Genomic DNA, 21,494 nt, shown 5'->3' on the forward strand with positions numbered 1-21,494 from the left:
AATAAAGTTTGCTTTCCACCTCTGCATATCAAGTTAAGCTTGATGAAGCAATTTGTCAAAAACTTACCAAAAGACAGTAAATGTTTTACTCTGTGGCAAATTTCCAGTCTTATCAACCAACAAACTAAAAGCGGGTCTTTATTGGTTCTGACATTAGAAAACTTCTCGAAGATGGTAATTTTGAGAAACAAATGAGAGTTGCAGAAAAAGAAGCCTGGGGAGCCATTAAAGACATAGTAACAAAGTTTCTGGGCAATAAGAAGTATCCGAACTTCAAATCAATTGCTGAGAACGTGGTGCAAAAGTACAAAAATTTAGGCTTTCCAAGAGCTGGAAGGTTCACTTCCTAAATTCACATGTGGACTATTTTCCTGAAAATCTGGGTGCTGTTAGTGAAGAGATGGGTGAGAGTTTTCATCAGGACATAAAAGAAATGGAAAGGAGGTATCAAGGAAAATGGGCTACTATGATGATGGCAGGCTATTGCTGGATGTTACAATGAGATGAAGCCTATAGAGAAAATAGAAGGAAAAGCATGAAGCAGAGTATAAGCCGTCCAAAGAAACTTTGACACGTGGAATAAAACAGCACGCATTTTACATACTTTAAGGGTAGGTGAAGAGGGGGAGTGGTTTCCAAAGACATGATGTACATCATAAAAATTAATTATATAAATTCATTTAAAAATGCACTATAATAGAAATTAGGCTTATTTTTTTGGCAATTTTCATAACAAATTAAGGGGTCAATGACTCTGCCCTCCTCTTCAGAATACTCAACTGTTTAGCTAGCTATAAGAATGTTTAGTATAAGCCAAAAAAGAGAATATATTATATTTATTACAAAAAAAAAACATTTTATGTCTACTTTACTGTATTGCTTTTCGCAATTTTTTAACTTTTTACAAATTTTGAAATTTGCGATTTACAAAAAATCCTGATGTGATGGAAAAGTGAAGGTAATTTTCGTAATGTTTCCGTACGCTACACCTGCAGGCTGAGCGTTGGAAACTGCACGTGTGGAGGATGTGCAAGTGTTCCCACTGAGGGTTGTCGGTTGTATGCCGACAGACGAGCACGAAGGAGTCGTCGCCGAGCCTGTATTTCCTAATACGGAGGAGCTGTTCTCGAATTCTAGAAAGAACTCGTTCACAAGCAACATCTCCTTGTACGGGTACGACCTCTGAGATGAGAAATGGTCGGGAAACTCTGCTGGCAAGTCGCTCAATAACATTGTGCCAGGGGGCACAGGTCTGAGCGACTGACAGGTTGTAATGATTTGATGTATTATCCTGCCGATCTCGTACGGGATCGACTTCATCCGAGCAACGTAAACGTTTCGGATGTGGGGCAGCTGGCTCACCAGTATGCTGGGAAGCAGGGATATTATCGTCATCAGTGTCAGTGTGTCGTCTGCGTTGTCGGTAGCGGTGGTCTTCTTTTGTCGTTTGGAGCTCTTCGAAGTCGTCGTCGTCGCCGTCGTCGTCTGGTCCTCTTCCGTAGGTTTCTTCAAAGAGCCGGTCGAGCTCGCTGTCTCGCCGCCGGTCGTCTTCGTACGTTTTTTTCCTCGCCTGGTGGTCGCCTCCGTCGTCGCCGTATCCGCCGCCGGTGTCGTGATGGTAAGGGAGTCTTCTGTCTGCTGCACGATCCGCTTTAGCAACTCCATCGGCGGCTTCAACGGCGCTAGAGACGCCACCTCCACCTCCTCGCCGCATCTATATTCCCCTTCCTGCAGTGCAGCCGCTCCAAGCTCGTTGTCCGGCAATTGGGTGTCCGCCTCTTCTTCGGAACTCGACAGTATCTGCGCTCGTTCTTCCCTTGTCGTTATATAGTTATCTTCGTCTCTGTAGGTGGTCGCCGGTTCGCCCAGTCGTGGAGCTTTAAAGCTTTTATTCCTCCTGGCCTTCAGCAGGTCGTCGACAGATTGCATTTTCAAAAAGTTAGATCTTGTTAATATTATTCTGTTGTCGGTAAGACGTATTGCGATAGTTAGCTGTTTCATGTATATCTGATATAAGCGGCGTACCGCGCTCGCTATTTATATACAAAAACGGTCCGAGAGAGAGAAGAGAGAATATGAAGAGGGAAGGGGCAGGATAGGCAATCGTGTATCGTAGACTGCAACGATGATATAGAAACGGTGGCTATGTGTGTGTATTAATATTACTGTATCATAGCTGAATTGATCGTTGTACCGCACACAGCTCACCACCCCACTACCGCATGATCGCGTACTGGATACTTGTCCGGATCTGGGAACCAGATCCCGCCTCACACCTCGCAGACGAACAGCATGTCTGAATGTATTGGAGGTTCCGGAGCAAGTGTTCGAAGAATGTTACTGAAGGATTGCAATACCATCAATACAAGTTGCAGATCGTCCAGGAACTGAAACCGAACGATGCAGTTGTGCGAGCACAATTTTGTAATGTAATGCTTCAGAAGATAAATGATAACGAAGAGTTTGTTCACGAACTGTGGATATCAGACGAAGCGCATTTCCACCTCAGTGGATTTGTTAACAAGCAAAATTTCAGATACTGGGCACAAGAAAATCCTACGCAGCTACACCAGCGTCCGTTGCACAGCCAGAAAGTGACCGTATGGTGTGCTATGTCATCTTACGGTGTTATAAGCCCTTATTTTTTTGAGGATGACAACGGTCTTGCGATTACAGTGACGTCGGCTTGTTATGTAGCCATGCTTGAAACCTTTGTTGTGGAACAGCAAAAGAGATTTCCACCAATTCTTAACACAGCCTGGTTTCAACAAGATGGAGCAACGTCACATACTGCATGAATACCGATGGCAGCTGTATGCCGATTGTTTGGACAACGTGTCATTTCACGAAATGGTGACATTAGATGGCCTCCCAGATCGCTTGATCTCTCAGCTTGCGATTTCTTTGTGCAGGGTCACCTTAAAAGTAAAGTGTTCCACAGTAGACCTGCTACAACGGAAGAACTGAAGGCAAAGATTCCAGTTGAGATGTTACATCAAACCATGAACAATTTAACGAAGAGACTTCGTGAGTGTTTATGTAGAAGAGGAGGTCACCTGGAAGATGTCATCTTTAAAAAATAAACTAAAATGTATGTATCCTAAAATGGCAACATTTGTACAATTACATGAAATAAAATTCATTTTCTAAAAAAAATTTTTCATTAATGTTATTCAATTTTTTAAATTTCCCGTTTCTTTGAATCACCTGTATAAAAGATTTACTTTATTTTTTGGAAATTAGCTGGTAAAACTTATTTGAAGTTTATGGAGCTTTTAAGAAAGAACTCGAACATGTGAGTGGTATTTGTATTTTAAGAGATGAAATGTCATCTAAGTAAGAATATGGCCATATTAATACGGAATGAATTTTTTATAACATTTAAAATATGTTACACTTGCTCAGGGTTCACACCTGAAATCTTCTGGATGAAAGGCTAAGATGTTTCTGGTCTGTCACGGAAGTTAGCAGAGAGTTTTCATTTCAAAAAGAAACATTTTATTCAATATTGACTGCTTATTTATAATTTGTCAATTTCAGCTATAATCTTATGAAAACATGCAAACTTTTTGGAAAAACAATAATGTACACTTAGTATTCTACAACAGGTTAAGTACAAAACATGCTATTTTCATCATAATTTGCAATCCTGTAATATAAAATAAAACATTGTAATATTAAATAAAATGTTTGTGATAACTACATTCTACTTGTATTTAATAGAGTACAAATACTCCCAAAATAATGAAAAAAGTCTGAATTTGTAAATACAAGGCTTGATAAAGAAATACTCTGAATTTATTTTTTCCCAAAAAATCTATTCATTAATACTGATTTTGTTACCTTCAGATATAATACATTTCTGCCAGCGGTTTTTCCAATCTTCAAAGCACCTCTGAAATGCAGTATTTAGCTCCTTAGTGATTCTGTCTTTATCTTTTCAATGTCGGCAAAATGTCATCTCTTCATGTTTCTTTTCAGCTTGAGGAAAAGGAAGAAGTCACAGGGGGCCATATCCAGTGAATAAGGAGGCTAAGGCATCATAACAGTGTAGTTTTTGGCCAAAAATTCACAGAAAAGCAGTGGAGTATGAGCAAGTGCATTATCATGTTGCAATTTCCATGATTCAGTGATTTTCCATTATCATTTTCTTCACTTTTTTGACAAAGTCATAGATTTTTTGATTCACTGGGATGTCTGGAGTGCTCATCATCATTGTCAGCATCTTCGAAATGTGTGTACCATTTGTAAATGCTTGTTTTATTCATAGAAGAATCACTAAAAGCAATGTTTCCATTTTTTCCATACTTTGAAAATTCCGAATAAATGTGTAGCCTTTTCGAAAGCAAACAATAAACTAAGATCGAATACGGTTTAACAATGTACATATGTTAGGAACAAGTACACCGCACAACAAAAAAAAAAATTATGACAATTAGAAATATACGCATGGAAATGTAAAAAATTCAGTGTATTTTTACATTTCCATGTAAAAAAATTATTACAATTTTACAAATTAGTCAGTACAATGGAACAATGTTGCAAGTAGAAGAAAATCACAAAATAAAATTAATTTAAAATATGAATAAAACAATTAAAAAATACAGAAAATCAATATGAAAAATATATTGATCAAAATCATGCTTTCAAGTACTTGAGGAGACCTCTAGATTATATAAATTGTAAATATAGGTATTTATAAAACAAAATGCGACTGATATGAACAAATTTACATAGGTACAGCCAGAGATTAATTAGAACAAATTTTTTAGAACAAATGTACGAATAAAAATTAATAATAAAAACATTTAATGCAGCTCATAGAAAAACATCACAATTAAGAAAAACAACAATGAGAAAAAGTAACTGATCTTAACATGTTTGCTGTACTGTTTATTCAACAACTGCACTGCCAAGGGTATGGATTACCATGCAACCGTGAGGTGTAGCGTCGTTTTGATGAGGGCAGTTTTGAATGAGCAAGCATCACTGTCAGTGGGATGGTAACTACACTGCCAAGAGCATGGATTCCCATGCAGTCGTGAGGTGTAGCAGCATCTCAACGATGGTAGTAAGTGAAGTAAATGTCACATGGGACTCTGTGATGGAACTGAATAGGAGTAGGAGATCTGTCCGCCTCTACCTGGTAGACCAGAATGAAGTCCATACAGAACCCAAGTTAGGGGTATGAACGAGTTCATTAAGGAAACTAGGACTAAATTTTGTCATTGTGAACAATATTTTTTGGCGGTATGTTATTAATCATTTGACTAAAATAAGAGATATTTACATGAAATTGGCTCAGTAAATGTAAAACTAGGCATGCGGTTTGTGCTTCCACGAACTTGGTTTGCAAGTTCAGAGGGCAATGATGTAGGACATTCAAGATGTCCGAACTAGGCCTGCAGCAAAGGCAAAAGCTGAGTTTTAAAAATCACTAGTAAATGTAAATGTCTACAGAGGCATTTACATTGGTGGCATCCCAACAAGGCCTGGCTTATTACTATGAGATGTAAAAAGTTAGAGGGTGAAAGACGATTCCCGTTAAAGCCCATCAGGGCTAGGAACGGGAGGGGATATATGGCGACTGGAAGCGTTACAAAGCGGGTGTCTTCTCTACGGGTTTGGGATGTACCGTTTAATATAGTTAGTGATAATAAACATATAATGTATTATAGTTAGTGATAATACAGAAAAAAAAAACAACACAGAGATAATACTAATAGATCATAATCATATCATGTTTGCTGTACTGTTTATTATAGTAGCTAATGACATGATACGTTTCAAACAAAAGTAAAAATTTGACAAATAACAGTGGATTTTTTATTTATTAAACTTTTAATATCCTGTGAACATATAATTTAAAAAAAATTAGTTCTATAAGTGATGATAGAGGTACCTCTTAAAATATGTTCTTAATTATAAAATATCTTCCTTAATTTGTTTAACACCTGGATAGTTCTATTAAATACCAAACTTATTTAATTACCAAAAAGGGAACTCTCATTCAAAAATAATCCCAGAAAGACAGAAATTAGAAAATTAAAAATTTGTAAAAATTATTTGGAATAGTTTTTTTACAATACAGAATACAACAGCTGTCTTTATTAAACTGAAAATTACATGATTTTATTTACGTTATTTAAAAAAAAAACTCTTGTACTACTATCTGAAGTGAAAATTCGACTTTACTTAATATTCCATAAGGAATATTATGATTTTCTTTTTAAATTAAAAATAAATGAATGGTGCTTAGATCCTCATGTTTAAAGGTGTCATGTTCTCAATTAAATAGAAAATATTTATAGCCTATCGGTTCGGAGCTCAAATAGGCACTCAGATTCTATCATTTACAATGTTAATAACCTATTTACACCTTGCAGTTTGCTCATTAGCGCTAAGAAATAGGAGCAGAGGCTAAGAGGCATGGCTAAGATTTGAGCTCGGTTCAGACAAACCTGGACATCGCAAATTTTTTACAGCATTTTGAAATTTAAATACAAGTAACTATTACTATTGATCAAACATTATAGTTAAAGTAAAAGATTGTTGTATCCATTCAATGGCGGATAAAGAAGATCTTACTAAATAAACAAAGTAATTAATCGGGAGTTATACTGAAATCACATAGTTTAGTCCTGTTATTTACAAGGTAAAAATAGAGTGAATGTTATTAAATCGATAAAGGTGGCATCATATTTGAGATATTATAAAATCTATAATATAAAATGCTAAAGATAACAAATTTTTACAAAAAAATATAACTGCTGAAACCTTATTAGCTTTAACTTAACAAGGAAACGATTATGATCTGTTAAGACAGAGGAATAAGCTATGTGTGCAAAGCTGTGATTTTTCTACATTTATGAAGCCTATAAACAAGATAACAACTATAAGACTAAAACTATTTAAGAATAATTTCATCATTACGTTTAACAATTGAAATGAAAAACTGTTTAAACTGTTGGAATATTCAGTGATAAAGATAAGAATTTCTCCGTCTTGCGCGAACAGGATTAGACTTTCACTTGTTTCAGTTTTATGAACTTAGGAAGTTAACAGATCAAAGGTTCTTATCTGAATAAAATAAAAGGTACCGATGAACATCGAATAACTTTATAAATCATACAACAATGAATGAATAGGACAACATGATGTAATCAACAGAACATTTTTAGCCTGTATACAAAAAAAAAACAGAATATTGAAAGGCCAAAACAAGGCTTAAAAAGGAATAGCAAAAACAGCTAATTAATCAATATTATTTAACGATACCTGTTTATCAGTTATTTCAAGATACAGTTTCCACAAGTATTCATTTAAAAAATTAATACTAATTTTAAAGAGTTACCTGCTTGGAAAATATTTGTTACTATTAAGAAGACAAGCAGCACCATCTAACGTATGTCTAGTATAATCGATAGCCGGACATTCTTTAGGTGTTTTATGTGCGGCGCATAAAAATATCCATTGTTCAGTAGCTGTCATTTGTGTACATGTTTCTGGGTGACATTCGCCTTGTAATCGTACTGCAAGTCCATTTAATTCCATACAGAATTGCCTAAAACCAAACGGTTAAAAGTTAAGTGTTTATAGTTTAGACAAAAAAAATAAATAAATAAATAACATTACATTTTCACTCATATCCAACGTACAATAATCTATGGAAAATATATTATCTGCATTTTTTTTTCACTTTTTTATAAAACCACTGAAATCGGATAAGACTGAAATCATCCCATTGATCAGCTACTTTTTTGAATGCGTCTCTGTGAAAGTGTCTAACAAATTTCTATAACAATGTTTTGGCAGTTCATCTTATCTTTCTCACCAAAATGCATTCCTCCATGATGTTCCAATAACTTGCCAAATAAGTAAAAGTCAGAGCCGTATAATAGATGAACTGTGATTTACTAGTTGTACATTTAAAAAAATATGCAACGATTTTATTAATTAGTAAGCAGCATTCTTGTGTCGGGAGAATAAAATATTGACGTTTTCATTAATCATACAAAACCTGGTAAAAAAATTCCAACAGAGATTTGATTTCAATCCATTTACCGATACTGTGAATTGAAATCTATTAAGTCACAACTGAGATTACTGATGTACAAAAATTTAATGATGATTACATTTACATACAATCCTAAGTCTAACTACTGGTTCATATGTTTGCATTAGTGAATTTTGAAAGTTTTAACTTTTTGCCTTGAAAAATACTTTATGGAACACACCATAAAAATTTGTGCAGAGCTGGTGTGCTGTTACATGGTGCAGAGGAAATGCATTTTTCCTGTAGCCTTGACAGAGAAGGCTCAAGAAATATTCACAGCAGATTATAAATGAATATTGCTTTCTGAATATTTTTTGCAAATAAAAAAATACACTAAACACAATTATAGAAATACGAATGATGTAACAATGTTGTGACAGTAATGTAAACATATTGCAATATGAGATGACATCTGATAGTAGGTAAAATTAAAAGATCAGACACAATTTCATAAAATAAATATTGAAGTAGGTTTTATCTGCAGGTACGTAGTAAAATTTATTTGCTGTAGAGTTTAGTAATTTTATGGTTAGGTGTAAATTTTATCAGAAAGTGATGCTGGGAAATTATAATTAAAAATAAAATAGAAATTTATTTCTGCTTCAAGTTTCAACTAAGAGCGAGAAGTCAGTCCAAAATACATACATTTTACATTATTAAAAACACTACATTAAAACCCTTAATCAGATAATAATCATATCTAAAATAAATAACCCTTTTCTTAATTTCAAATTTGAAATAGTCAAATACATCCTCTAATTTAATTTCTTGTTGATTTCTGTATTAACAAGTATAATTTTTAACAAATATAGGAATATATTATCACTTCTGATATAATTAAATACAAATTGTCGCCCACGTGCATTAAAAACTTTGCATTTTAAAGAAAAAAAAAATACAAATATTTTTTATCACGATCACATTACTTACACATACCTTCTGAACACATATAGAATTTATATTTATCACGATTATAAACAAACATTAAGTTTTTCTTACAGGAGAAAAAATGCAATCATGCTAAATTGCTAATTTTTTCAGTCAGCAGTCATAATGTGAATATAATTCATCTAAATCATTGCAGCTTGCAACTAAAAGAATTTACATTCTTACAATAAGAGAGTTTCATAAAATAGTATCAAAATTTATTTTTCAAAATCAATTTCAAAATTTAAGAGAAATCAAAACCTGATTAATTTAAATCTAGTTTAAAACACGAATACCAGTAGAATAGTAATCTGAATTCACCATTCACCGACATCAGTCTAAGGGAACAAGTTTTAGAAAGTCTGACTTCTATTACTAATAACTTAATCTGACGATTAACCATCTCTTAAAAATTTCAAAGCAAGTAAGAATTATTCCTAATTCCACCTGAATATAAGCACTGGAATTGTCGAAGAACAGCTTTAGAAATCTTTTATAAAATAATAATTGCCCTCTTCTTTTATTCATGTACGACGACTCTTGGCCAATGCAGCTAACAGATACCTCCTAGTTTTCCAGGTATGATATTTTGAGCCTTTTAAAATGTTCCAGACCGATTAATTAGCAGCAGTAAATACTGAAAAAAAGGAAGCCTGACGAAATTTAGCCAAAGAACTAGTGGAACACCCGTAAAGTAAATTTGTTGTCAAAATGTTTTACGCTTTAGAATAATAAAGATTTTTATTTGTATATCATGTCTATTTCATTTCTGAAAACAAGGTGCAAAAAGACTTTTCAACATTAACTTTTAAAGAATTTGAAATACAAAATTTTTCTAAAACTATCAAGACTTTTCTAGACCAATGCCCACATAGAAGACATTTTATCTTCTACTTGAAAACTACTACTATTAGAAGTAAAGGATCTATCTATTGCTTAATTCTATTTTGCATTTACAGATTGAAAATCCAGTTAATACTACTACTACTGTGGTTTCATTTCTGTTTTTTTGTATAACGACCATCTTGTCTAAGTTTCAAATGCGCATGTGAGAAAAAGGACACGTAAACATAAACATAAAGAACACGTAATATTCTATTATTTATTTTTACATTACATCATTTAATTAATTTTTTTTAGATGTTTGAAAATTAAATAGATTGTTTAAGAAAATTAAGTGCAGAAATGGACCTGGGCTTCTTAACTTGAGCTCTACATAAAATATAGACAAACATCTCATTTTCTCTATCTGATTACCTGTAATTTCTAAGGCCAAAACATGAAATTTGGTAAGAAGCTTTGTTTCATGTTGAAGAAATTTTCTAAAACATGACTGTTAGAAACTTAACTCATAAGAAACTTTTCAGGAAAAACTGTCTCAAATAACCTTACAGCAATTGTTAATTACTATTAATTGTTACAGCGATTATTACTAAAAATCATAATTTATTTTGAACTTGACTGATGTTGAGTATGAGGAAAAAAAAGAATTTTTATTTTATTCCAGCAGATTTATTTGTTAGTTAATTATAGCAAATCATAAAACCTACTTTTAGTAGGAATCTGAGAAAAAAGAAAAGCAATTTAAATGTGTTCAACATTTTATGAGTTAATTAACAAGCATAAAAAAATTGTTCCATTAATTTTTTTCTATTTCCCCTAAAAATAAAACAAAAAGTTTGAATATATTTTTAGAGATATTCTAATTTTAATTACTATTAACACTTTAAAAATGCTGATAGTTATTTCTGGAAAGTTTAATACAATTTTAATTTTTAAAAATTAATTGCGTAAATCAGAAGTTCTCAAAGCTTTTAGGAGGATTTATTCTAAATAAGCTGGGGTTTTGATCCAAATTTTGCCTATTATAAGTCAGAATCTGAACTTTTAATATTATTACTCTGGAATCTGTTGGTTTTTATAAAAAAACATAATATGGAACAGTAATTATTTATTATGCTAATAAATAAATAGACATTAAATTTTATTAGGTTATTTATTGATCAAGATGGTTTATATTGTAAGTTACATGCTGATTAATTTATTGAAAAGCTATTAGTTTTTTTGATTATTAAAATTTCATTAGAAAATTTATTTATGAAGGAAATCAGTTGGGCTATTTTTCTACTTAAATTTTGGGCCATGTGTAATATTTAACAAAATTAAAAATTTTTTCAGCATATGTGAAGTATTTAATGGCTGACACAAATCGGCAATAGAAGGAATTTTTTTCACAGGAAGAAAGAAGACTATCATTATAGCAGTCTACATATAGGGGTGATCGGGATATATCCGGATCAGTCTTCTACATTGGGCATCACTTTCCTGTGATTAAATAAATAATTTTTATTACATACTGTAAATTTGTATCTTCAAGTCAAAAGTTGTAATTTGGGATTCTATATGAAAAAACTGCCATGCGCCTCTCAGGACGCATTTCTTTTTGCGTCACCTTCACTATCCTGAAAAAGAGAGGGATTTTTTAATTTTCCCTACAAAACAAAATACTAACTCACACTTCATTAAGTAGAATTAAGCACTTAGCAAGGAAATTGTCTATCTAAAGTTTCTGATGTTATGAATGATCTGCGGTAAAATTGATTACAAGGGCTTGAAATACAAAATCTCGTATAATTCTATTTTTTTAACATTTTTCTCATTTCTTTACAGAAACAGAAAATGTTACGAAACAAAAAAATTACTAATTCTATCTATGCGACAGAGAACAGATAAACTTAAAACAGATCAATTTTTTTGTTTGTTTTATTAATAGAAAAACAAGCACAAAAAACAAAACATTGTTTATAGATTAGCAGCAAGCAGTTGTATATAAATAGATCACAATAACAGTTAAATAAATTTAGTAAAATAATGAGCGGACTACTTCCTAACCGGCCTATCTAGGGTTGCAGCCTCAACTGGTTAATAAGAAAGTTAAATATAAAATATTTAGATTTAATAAATAGGCTACAGTAAATTTAGTTTAGTGTAAAAATTTAATAAGACAAAAACGGGGTTAAAATTATGTATGTAATTATTATCTTATGTTACCGATCATTAACTGTACTTTTATTATAACCTAACTCGCTGCAAGTCTACCGGTTTGCTTTTATCATTAGGATCAAATTTTTTCAATTTCTTTTCTTAGTAATAAGAACACCAAATGAAACGAGTAAAGTTAAAAGCAATATCAGAAATAATATGAACTTTTAACAGAAATGGTAAACATTATTAACTTATTGAATTAACTATATAGTTAAAAAGAGTAGTATTAAATAAATGACAAAAATCGAACTCATAACTTACAAATAGTAATTTGTTTCTGAGTATAGTGCTCAGTGAGTTCAGTGAGCACCACAACAATGGTATTCATTAGTATAGAATGTAACTGAAAAAAAAAAAAAAAATTTATTATTCGAATGTATACTATGTGCAGTCAAATTTCAGGAATAATAACAGATCATTAGATTATTAAGTTTGATATTCTAGTTTTTAGCCAGTCAATTTTACATTTGGCGGTCGACTTCAAAAATAGGAATCCATTTTAAAGAAAAAAATCACGACCCTATTTTCAATGATTGTTAACTGGCTGATTCAGCAATAAATATACTTGAAATTTTGAAGGGTAATTTGTCACAGTTTTCTCAATAGATCTGCCAAATTTTAAATGTCTAAATTTATATGAGAAGTAATTAAAAAAGAAAGATATTAAAATTAAATTCAAGAAGGATATTAAAAATATCAAGACTTACTTGCAAAGAGTAAATCTTACTCTAGTTTTCTACAGTTTCAGCCATTGTCAAGATACTTATAGCGGGATATCTTCATACCGACTTACTGTAAGTTGTATCCTTTTATCATAGAATGGATATTAGCTAGAAATAAACTATCATCATACAAAGTATGATGATGTTTGTAATTTTTTAAATATGATATCTATCATCACTGATTCTGTAACTATATATTTTTACTTTCACATAAAATAAGATTAGCAGTACTGTTATTGCCACCCTTACGTAATTTCTGAATAGAATCTGCATATAAGTAATAATATTGTGATAATTTTCATTAGAGCTGATAAAAAGGACCCTCAACATCTGTTACTGAATACATTAAATAAAATTATTATAATTCTAACTTTTCATTAATTATAATAAATGGGGACACTACCAAAAAAAAAATCATTAAGCAGTGTAAATAGATACAGATATTCTAGAATTTTAGCGATTGTCATATAAGTGTTTAATGATTAACAATTTACATTTACGACTGTGTGAAAGGTAGAGAAGCTTCTAGTAATGGAAAGTGGCAGGATAAGAGAGAGAAAATGATGAACATAAATTCAACAAATAGATTTAAAAAGAAAATTCCAGAAATGACAACAACAAAGGAACAATAGAAAGAAACTCTGGAATAGCGTAGAAGTTTCTGACAATAAAAATCATTATGTTTGAACGAACAAAAGAGTGAATAGACTGTTGTTACTACAGCTCAAGCACTAGGTCCATAAGTATAATACTGCCGAGGTCAAGTAAACATTAGTTCAAAACTAGGCGGTCAGGACTTTGCCCCCTAGACCCTCGATGCATTTGTATCCTCATACTTGTGAGAATATCATTCTGAAGATTTTGGTGTTTTTAATTTAAAATAGGCTTAAGAATAGAGTAGATATAGAATTAGTTCTTACATAATTTTGATAGCTTTTAACGGAAATATAATGTTTAATGTTAGCCATATTGGTAACAGGGAGTTGGCTTGCGAATATTGTCTTCTTCATTTAGTCTCGTATATGTTCATGTGAGGTTGGGTTAGTTGCCAGTCCAACAGCTGCTATTGGCACAGAGCGGTCCATGTGATGCGCTGGCCAAATGCACCCCATACACTCTCTCCCGCTAAATAAAGAATCTTTTTTTATGGCTAAATATTAACTAATAATTCCTTTCTTTTACTAACAGAATTAAATAAATAAAAATAATATACGCTTAGAAATTAAATAAAATAATTTGTAAATTAATTGACAGTAGACTGCTTCTAGCAGGAGAGTTGGCTGAGATAGTTGGAGAGAGTTGCCATGCGCAGCCATCTGGTGTACCACAATTGGCTAGTTCTGCACCAATAGCAGCTAAAATAAAAATAACAGCGCATACAACAAACAAACAAACCCATGCACCATCCTTTTTTGTGGAGAATGATGTGCAATAAAGTTGAGAATAGTGTGTAACAACATTCAAAGTGAGTGTGCTATTGCAAAGCGTATGCATCACAAGAATATTCTGCTTTCCTCTTGTTAAGTACAAGAAGCTGTTCGATGAGTTCATTGTTAACAGGGGGACAAAGTGATATTATTCATTGATAAAAGAGTATGCTAGTTTCCTTTTAAAGAAACAGAATCAAATCATTCTTGTATAAAGTTAATTATTAATTTTGTAATTATGATTTCACTGTCATGATCACTCATTAAGTTTGTATTAATTTTTATCAAGTTAATGTGAAGTTCATAGTAAAATCAAAATTTTATTTGACATGTAATTTACTTGTTTTGTACATAAGTTATTCTACAGTAAATAAATTGCAAATTTGGTTATCTCAATTCTCAATATACTCTAATCGAACCGATAACATGTGACAGTAGACATAATCTGCCATGATATAGTACATGAGCATGTACAAAAGTTATATAGGCGCACAGAATGACGTTTATAATTTGGTCATTAGCTTTAATTTGTTATGTCCCCATTTATTAAAATGTCTCCAAGGTCCTGTACTGCACTAATGAGAGGTGAATGAAAAAAATTCCTTATGTTACAGGATGCCTGGTTATGTATGTATTATAAAGAAATCTTAAAATATAAGATATCATTTCATTTTTTCTAGCACATCTCACACGTTAGCCTCTAGTTTAAACTATCGACACAATGCCGCATAACAGACACAATCCAGAAGGATGTGGTGCATTGTTAGCTGGCAGTTGCAGGGAGCACAAATGGGTGCATCTGTTTGAGTCTTTAGATACCCATAAGGAGCTCCATGGCGACAGTGTTCTTAACTGTATGAAATTTACTGTTGCTGCTTCTATTCACTTTACCACTCATCATGAACCACCTTTTTGAGAAAACAGACAAGATTTTTCAAAACAATGCGATCAGTTAAAGGATGCTGGAAACAAGCCTCTTTTGCCATACTATTAGCGTGCTCATTGCCTAAAATTCCAATATGGCTGGGGATCCAGTAAAAGCTCAGAACTGTATTATGTTGAATCTTTTGTAAAATAACACACTGAATCCCCAGACAATATAGTGCCTGGAATACATGCCACCAATCTCCTGCATGGCACTCATGGAATCTGAGCAGTCAAGTACATGTTGAAATGTTGGGCTAATTACACAAGATGTGTTTTTTTAAGTAAGTGCTGTTTTCAATTAGCTGCCACTAGATATGGTGGAAATTGATGGGCGCTAGTGTAGCATGCTTATTTATATCCACAATCATCTGTTTGCAACAATAGGTTAATGTTATTCATGTTAGTTGCTGTGTATAGTCTGGCTGAAATGAGTGTTACAATAAATAATCCTGTAAATTGTGAATTACAATCAGCAGTTCATTATCTATTGATGGAAAACAAATCTACTGCTGATATTCATAGAGAAATTGTCAATGATTACGGACCCAGTGTTATATGCAAAAGTAAAATTCACCAATGGTGTCGTTTGTTTTGTGAAGGAAGAACGAATGTTCACGACAAAGAATGTAGTTATCGCTCGACTGTCATTACAGATGAACTGACTGAAAATGTAATGCAAAAATCCGTGAAAAAAGAAAGCTTACTATTTCTCAATTATTGATAAATTTCCTTTTGTTTTGTGATCAGTAATCTACATTTTAACTGAAAAAACTGGGTTACAGAAAGTTGCGTTCTAGATGGGTACAAAAGATGTTGACAGAAAAACATCTGGCTGCAGCTCAAACATTTTTGAGATGCTACAAAAATAAAGGTGATGATTTATGGAAACATGTTGTGACAGGTGATGAAACAAAGATAACTCATTAAGATGTTGAGACAAAGCAGCAATCAATGCAATGGTGGCGGCATTCATCATCTCTGAAGTTCAATAAAAAAGCGTATGGTTATGGTTTTTTAGGACGCCAAAGGGATATTGCAGATTGAATTTCTTGAATATGGAAGAACTGTTAATGCCAATATGTACTGTGAAACACTTACAAAACTTAGACATTCAATTTTAAACATAAGGCACGGGAAGATGACCGACAGAATTTCGTTTCTCCACGATAATGCACAACCTCACATGGCAAACTGAACAATTATGAAAATTTTGTTGGGAAATCTTTGAATATCCACCTTATAGTCTGAATCTTGCACCGAGTGATTATTACCTTTTTCTCCATTTAAAACCATGGCTTGCATCTCAGAAATTTGAAGATGATGAGGGATTTCAAAACAGCGTAATTAATTGGTTTAAATCATAGGAGGAAGAATTCTTCAGTAATGGAATAATGAAACTGGTTAAGCCAATGCCAAAAATTTATTGCAGTGAATGATGAATATGTAAAAATAAGTTAATTTGTTAAAATGATTTTTTTTATTTTGCTTACTTCAATTTTTATATCAAAATAGCCTTTAATTAAAAAACATGGCTTGTATTTAAGGCCTTATTAATAGTATACAGCTCTGCAACGAAAATACTGACAATGCAGGGGAGGCCAAACATGTACGTTCTGTTTTCAACCACAAAAGCACAGCCAATAGAATTAACGTTTTTAAAGCCATCCGTAAAATTCTAGCATCAGGACTCATGCTACTTATAACATTATAGAATTTTTCTTGTAATTTAATCAGATTTATATTCATCTTATGACAACAACAAAGATTTAAGCAATAATTTACTAGAGAAGGCCACCAACACAAGAAATGGAGGTAATTGTACATTTAGAGCTAGGAAAAGGCACTGAGATCTGTTGACAAGCAGAGCAGTAGATGATGGCTGTTCTTTTTATTGATTAACATGCTGGTTGGAGAATATCACATCAGAGGTTGGATGATTTGGTTGTGCTTTAATGTGGGCCACTAGGAGAGCTCAGGTTGAGATACCCAACATCATAGAAATCCCTGTATTGAGACCTACGGACTTGTCAACAAGTAAAGAGATGAAAACATTTTTTAAGACTACTACTGAATGAAAAATTGCTTAGAGCTAAAATTTGGCATAACAAACATAAAAATTTGACAATCTGCTTTAGAGTTATTGATCCTCAAACCTGGCTGCACAGAATATATATACAGGTACTAGTTAAATTGTTATGTAGGCCTACATTTTTTATAACATAGGCCTAGTAGCATCATTTTGTGAAGTTCTTAAAAGAAATTTATAAATTATCCAATAGTTAAAAATTCTTGTATTAATTATGTTTATTTTGTAAGTTTTATTTAATGGAATGTACTCAAGTTAGCTTGCTATCATAGAACAACTTAATTTCTGTTAATTTATTTCAGATGTAATATCCTGGTATTGAGATTTTTAACTAGATTGTAACATCATGAATCAACAAAGAAAAGAGAGAAAAAAGACAATTTAAGAAATAAATAGCTCAATAAATCATGAAATTTCTTGATAAAGGTTCATTATCTGTTAACAACATACCTGAGATGTTCATACTTCCAGACACCTTCGTCTTGTGAATCGGGTGGCGTTAATATCAAATCAATATTTCCTGGTTCACGCCTAATTTGTTGTTGTATATACTGCTGTACAGCAAGAGTACTATCCATCTCTTCAAATAATTCATCTGGCCACCGACTAAAATCCTAAAATCACAAACACAACTGTTCATTTACTTTTTAATAACCGAAAAAAATAAATCTACAGAATAAGGTGCTAATAAACGGGTTTCTGTTCAGAAGATTTTGGCTTTACCTATAAAAAAATTACTCATTGGTTATAAGTAGGTGTATTGCTCTGATGAGAAAATAAATTTACAGATGGAATTCCAACTGTAAATGTTAAAAATTCACAAAAATGTTAGAGGTTCTGTAATGAATGTTCTATTTATTTTCACTAGGCAGTTAGCAACATTGTATTATTGGATTACAGCACTACCTTTTCAATTTTTTGTTTTGTTTATTTAAAGAAATGAAATTCTTAACATATAACAGTCAAGCGAATATGATAGTTTAATAAACAAATTTCCATTTTAACTGTTATTAAACATAACAACCTTGCATGCACAGCTTTATTCAACAGGCCATAGTAATTTCCTACTTTAAGTTTATTTTACAAAATTTAATGTTAATTATGTACAATTACAGACTTGCCTGCGATTTGATCAAATTTGGAATATATTTTATTTAGAACCTAAGTTATTCATCTTAAACGCCTTATACCTGGTTGTCTCATAATTTTCAAAGTAACCACACCAAAATTTTGTAATTCAGCACAGTAAAAATGTAATATACATTATTTACATTATGAACTTACTAAATAAAAGTGGGTTTTCAGCTTATTAGAATGAGATTAAAATAACATAAGTATTAGTGCAAGGGTTATTATTAAAATTACAGATAAAAAAAATTATTGTTTCTAATTTTTAATTCAATAAAGCCAGCTTTCCGTTATAGTCAGGCTTAACTAGCAAATAAGTAAAATTTAATATATTTTATTGAAAGACTACCTCAACCTGCCACTGATGACATTGGTTTGTTTCACTGATTGTGAAATGGAGTAAAAATAAACTACAAACTTCCTTTGGCAACTCTTTTTGCAATTTCAAAAAAAAAAAATGAGAAGGTTTTTCATTTGAGTCATATATAATATGTACTACTTTTATGCAAAATCAAGACTTACTCTACAGAAAATATGTTAAGATAATTCTTTGTTAATTTTATATTACATCTTTTGTGGGCCCTTTGTATACTTTTTCTGAATATTTTGGTTACTAAACTACTTATACTGAAAAATTACATGGTCTTTAAAAAATATTTGTAATTTTCTAATTTTCTATGTGTAGGTTTATTTTTCTGTTTGTTGTAATTAGGTTATACATATATATATATATATATATATATATATATATATATATATATATATTTGTGGCATGGTAGTCTTAATACTGAAAAAATAGATTATTCTGGGTTTGCCAAAATTTTTTTCTTTGCTTATCTGTTGAAAACTTACTTAAGACTTAAAATCATTTTTATCTTTGTATCTTGCGTAATAACTTATAAAGAAAAATAATAAACTGTTCCGGACTGATTTGGTAAACAGACTAAAAATTGCATCAACCATGTAGTATGAAACTTTGTCAAAAGATATACCATACCATACATAATTTAAACTATGTAATTTTATTTTTTTAAACATTTTTTATTACCTCTTATATCTGTGATATATCTGAATTATTACTTCTCAAACTATCTCATTAAAAAATGGACAATGGTAAAAAGTTAAATAATAAAGTAATTTTTTTAGAGAAAATTTTTATTAAAATTCTTACTCATTCAATAACAGATGAAAACAATTTCTACTTTATTTAATATGTTGGTAAAAAATTTCCAGTTAATTAGGTTGAAACGAGCAAAAGCTATTTAACATTTTTTATAAAACAAAGTAAAATTTTCATAAAACCTAACCGTCTAATAAATGTAGTACCCCTTAACTATTTCTCCACCCTCGTATCTGATTTTTAAAAATCATAACAGATTCAAATATCAAAATTAAATTGTCGCAGATTTACTAGTTGCTGCAAATACGTCCAAGATCAATTATGTTCAAGAACATTATCCCTATGACTGCAGAATCTTATATAAAAAAAGCCCATATTAGTTGTCCTTTAAAACAGCACAATATATGTTTACCTTCAGCAAATCTTACAAGTCTTTAGTATTAATAAGGTCTTTTGTATAATATTGAGAATGGAAAGTAGCCGCATATAGATGATGAGTAAAAAATCAAGTTTAAATAAGGAATGAGCATGTGGATTCTGCTGTACTCATCAGTTAACATCTATTCAGATTGTTTACACTAAGGGGTTAAATAATCATACAAGAACAAAACTAAATGAAGAAATAAATAATTTGTACACCATTAATTAAAATATAAGAATTAATTTGATAACAGTAAACAATGGATTTAAATAAGAAAGTTATCTTTTATAAATAATGAACAGATTTGTTAAAGGATATGACAAAACCCAACAGTACAAGCAGATTTAATGACTTCTTGAATAAGGCCTAAAAACTAATGAGCACAAAGCTAATACTTGTTTTATAAAAAGTACATTAAATTGTATAAGTCATCTAAGAAAATAAATGATTTTTCACTCCATTACACAACGAACGAATTGGGTTTAATAATGAACTACCACTAAAAAATAAAAAAATTAGACTAAAAAATTTAGACTAATTTGTTAACAAAATATTAAAAAGTTGAAAGGAAGCATCCGCTATTAAGCTTACAGACTAATTTGTAAAGTGGAATATAAAAGTATACAAGCATAGAGCAAAGTTGCCAGGACAAGATCAAAAGAGCTGTCTAAACGAAACCAAAATACATGAAAAAGAATCTGTAATAACCAAGACTATTCTTAACAAATTCAGTTTTTAATTTAAACATTCAAATCATCTACAACAAGCAATCTAACAAGATTTTAAAAGTGGATTGCAATGCTATTAAAATAAAAGTAATAAACAGCATATTAAAGCATTTTCTTTATTAAAATAAGGAAAACAAAACCCAAAAATATAGGTTAACTTTGACTCGATCGATCACTGTTCTTTATCTTCCTATAACGCATTAATAAAAAAAAAATATATATATATATATATTATAATAAGTACATATTTATACTAGTATAAAAATGTACCTTCGCTTTAGTTCCTGGGCGATTTCTTCTCAGAATTCTCGAACCATCGGCCATCTTCATTTTTGCAACCGCAAAAATAGTCAGAAAATTCGACTTTCTTAGTTGTGAATTACAATTCTACCAACTGTTTATATTCAACTCAATTCTTTTAAGAAAACACTCAGTGTTACCAAACTGTACTGTATTTAATAACAATTATAGATTTTTAACATAAGAAAAGTTTATCAGTTAATCGTTTAATTAGAGATGTATAAAATTTCTACTGTTTTTATAATATTTGTTCAATGAATTTAAAAAACAAGAGGTAAATCTATATCTGTAAAATAAGATAGTGAGGAGAAAAATTAGTATAGTCCGATATCTAGAACTTAATTTTAGTTAAAAACATCTCAACAATAAAATGAAAAGTAAAATATATATATTTAATAGTATATATGTTTTTGATCGGATTAGAAAATAAAATGGGAATGCGTTTTTCCGATGCTGAAATTAAATATTAGATAAATTACGATTTATTAGACCGATATATTAATAATTATTTTAAGCAAAGTAAATACATAAACGTTTTAAAGTAGCCTATTTACTTACGAAATACATTATGCTGCTACCTGTGATATATGTGTTGAACTAACATCGT

The 21,494-nt window shown here is 31.3% G+C and overlaps 1 protein-coding gene across 1 annotated transcript in view; it reads right to left on the bottom strand.

Moving 5' to 3' along the window:
• The window catches only part of Mob4 (MOB kinase activator 4), a 39,198-nt gene extending 18,234 nt beyond the window's left edge, over positions 1–20,964 (bottom strand). The window contains exons 1-3 of the mRNA XM_075381755.1: positions 20,858–20,964; positions 17,641–17,804; positions 7,355–7,564 (exon numbers count right to left, since the gene is read on the bottom strand). Of these exons, the coding sequence (XP_075237870.1) occupies positions 7,355–7,564; positions 17,641–17,804; positions 20,858–20,917 (434 nt within the window). The 5' untranslated portion in view covers positions 20,918–20,964. The remainder of the gene's footprint in view (positions 1–7,354; positions 7,565–17,640; positions 17,805–20,857) is intronic.
• Positions 20,965–21,494: the final 530 nt, after the last annotated feature.

Source organism: Lycorma delicatula, chromosome 13 (genome assembly GCF_047948215.1).
Source record: "Lycorma delicatula isolate Av1 chromosome 13, ASM4794821v1, whole genome shotgun sequence".
In the NCBI taxonomy this organism is placed as follows: Eukaryota; Metazoa; Arthropoda; class Insecta; order Hemiptera; family Fulgoridae; genus Lycorma; species Lycorma delicatula.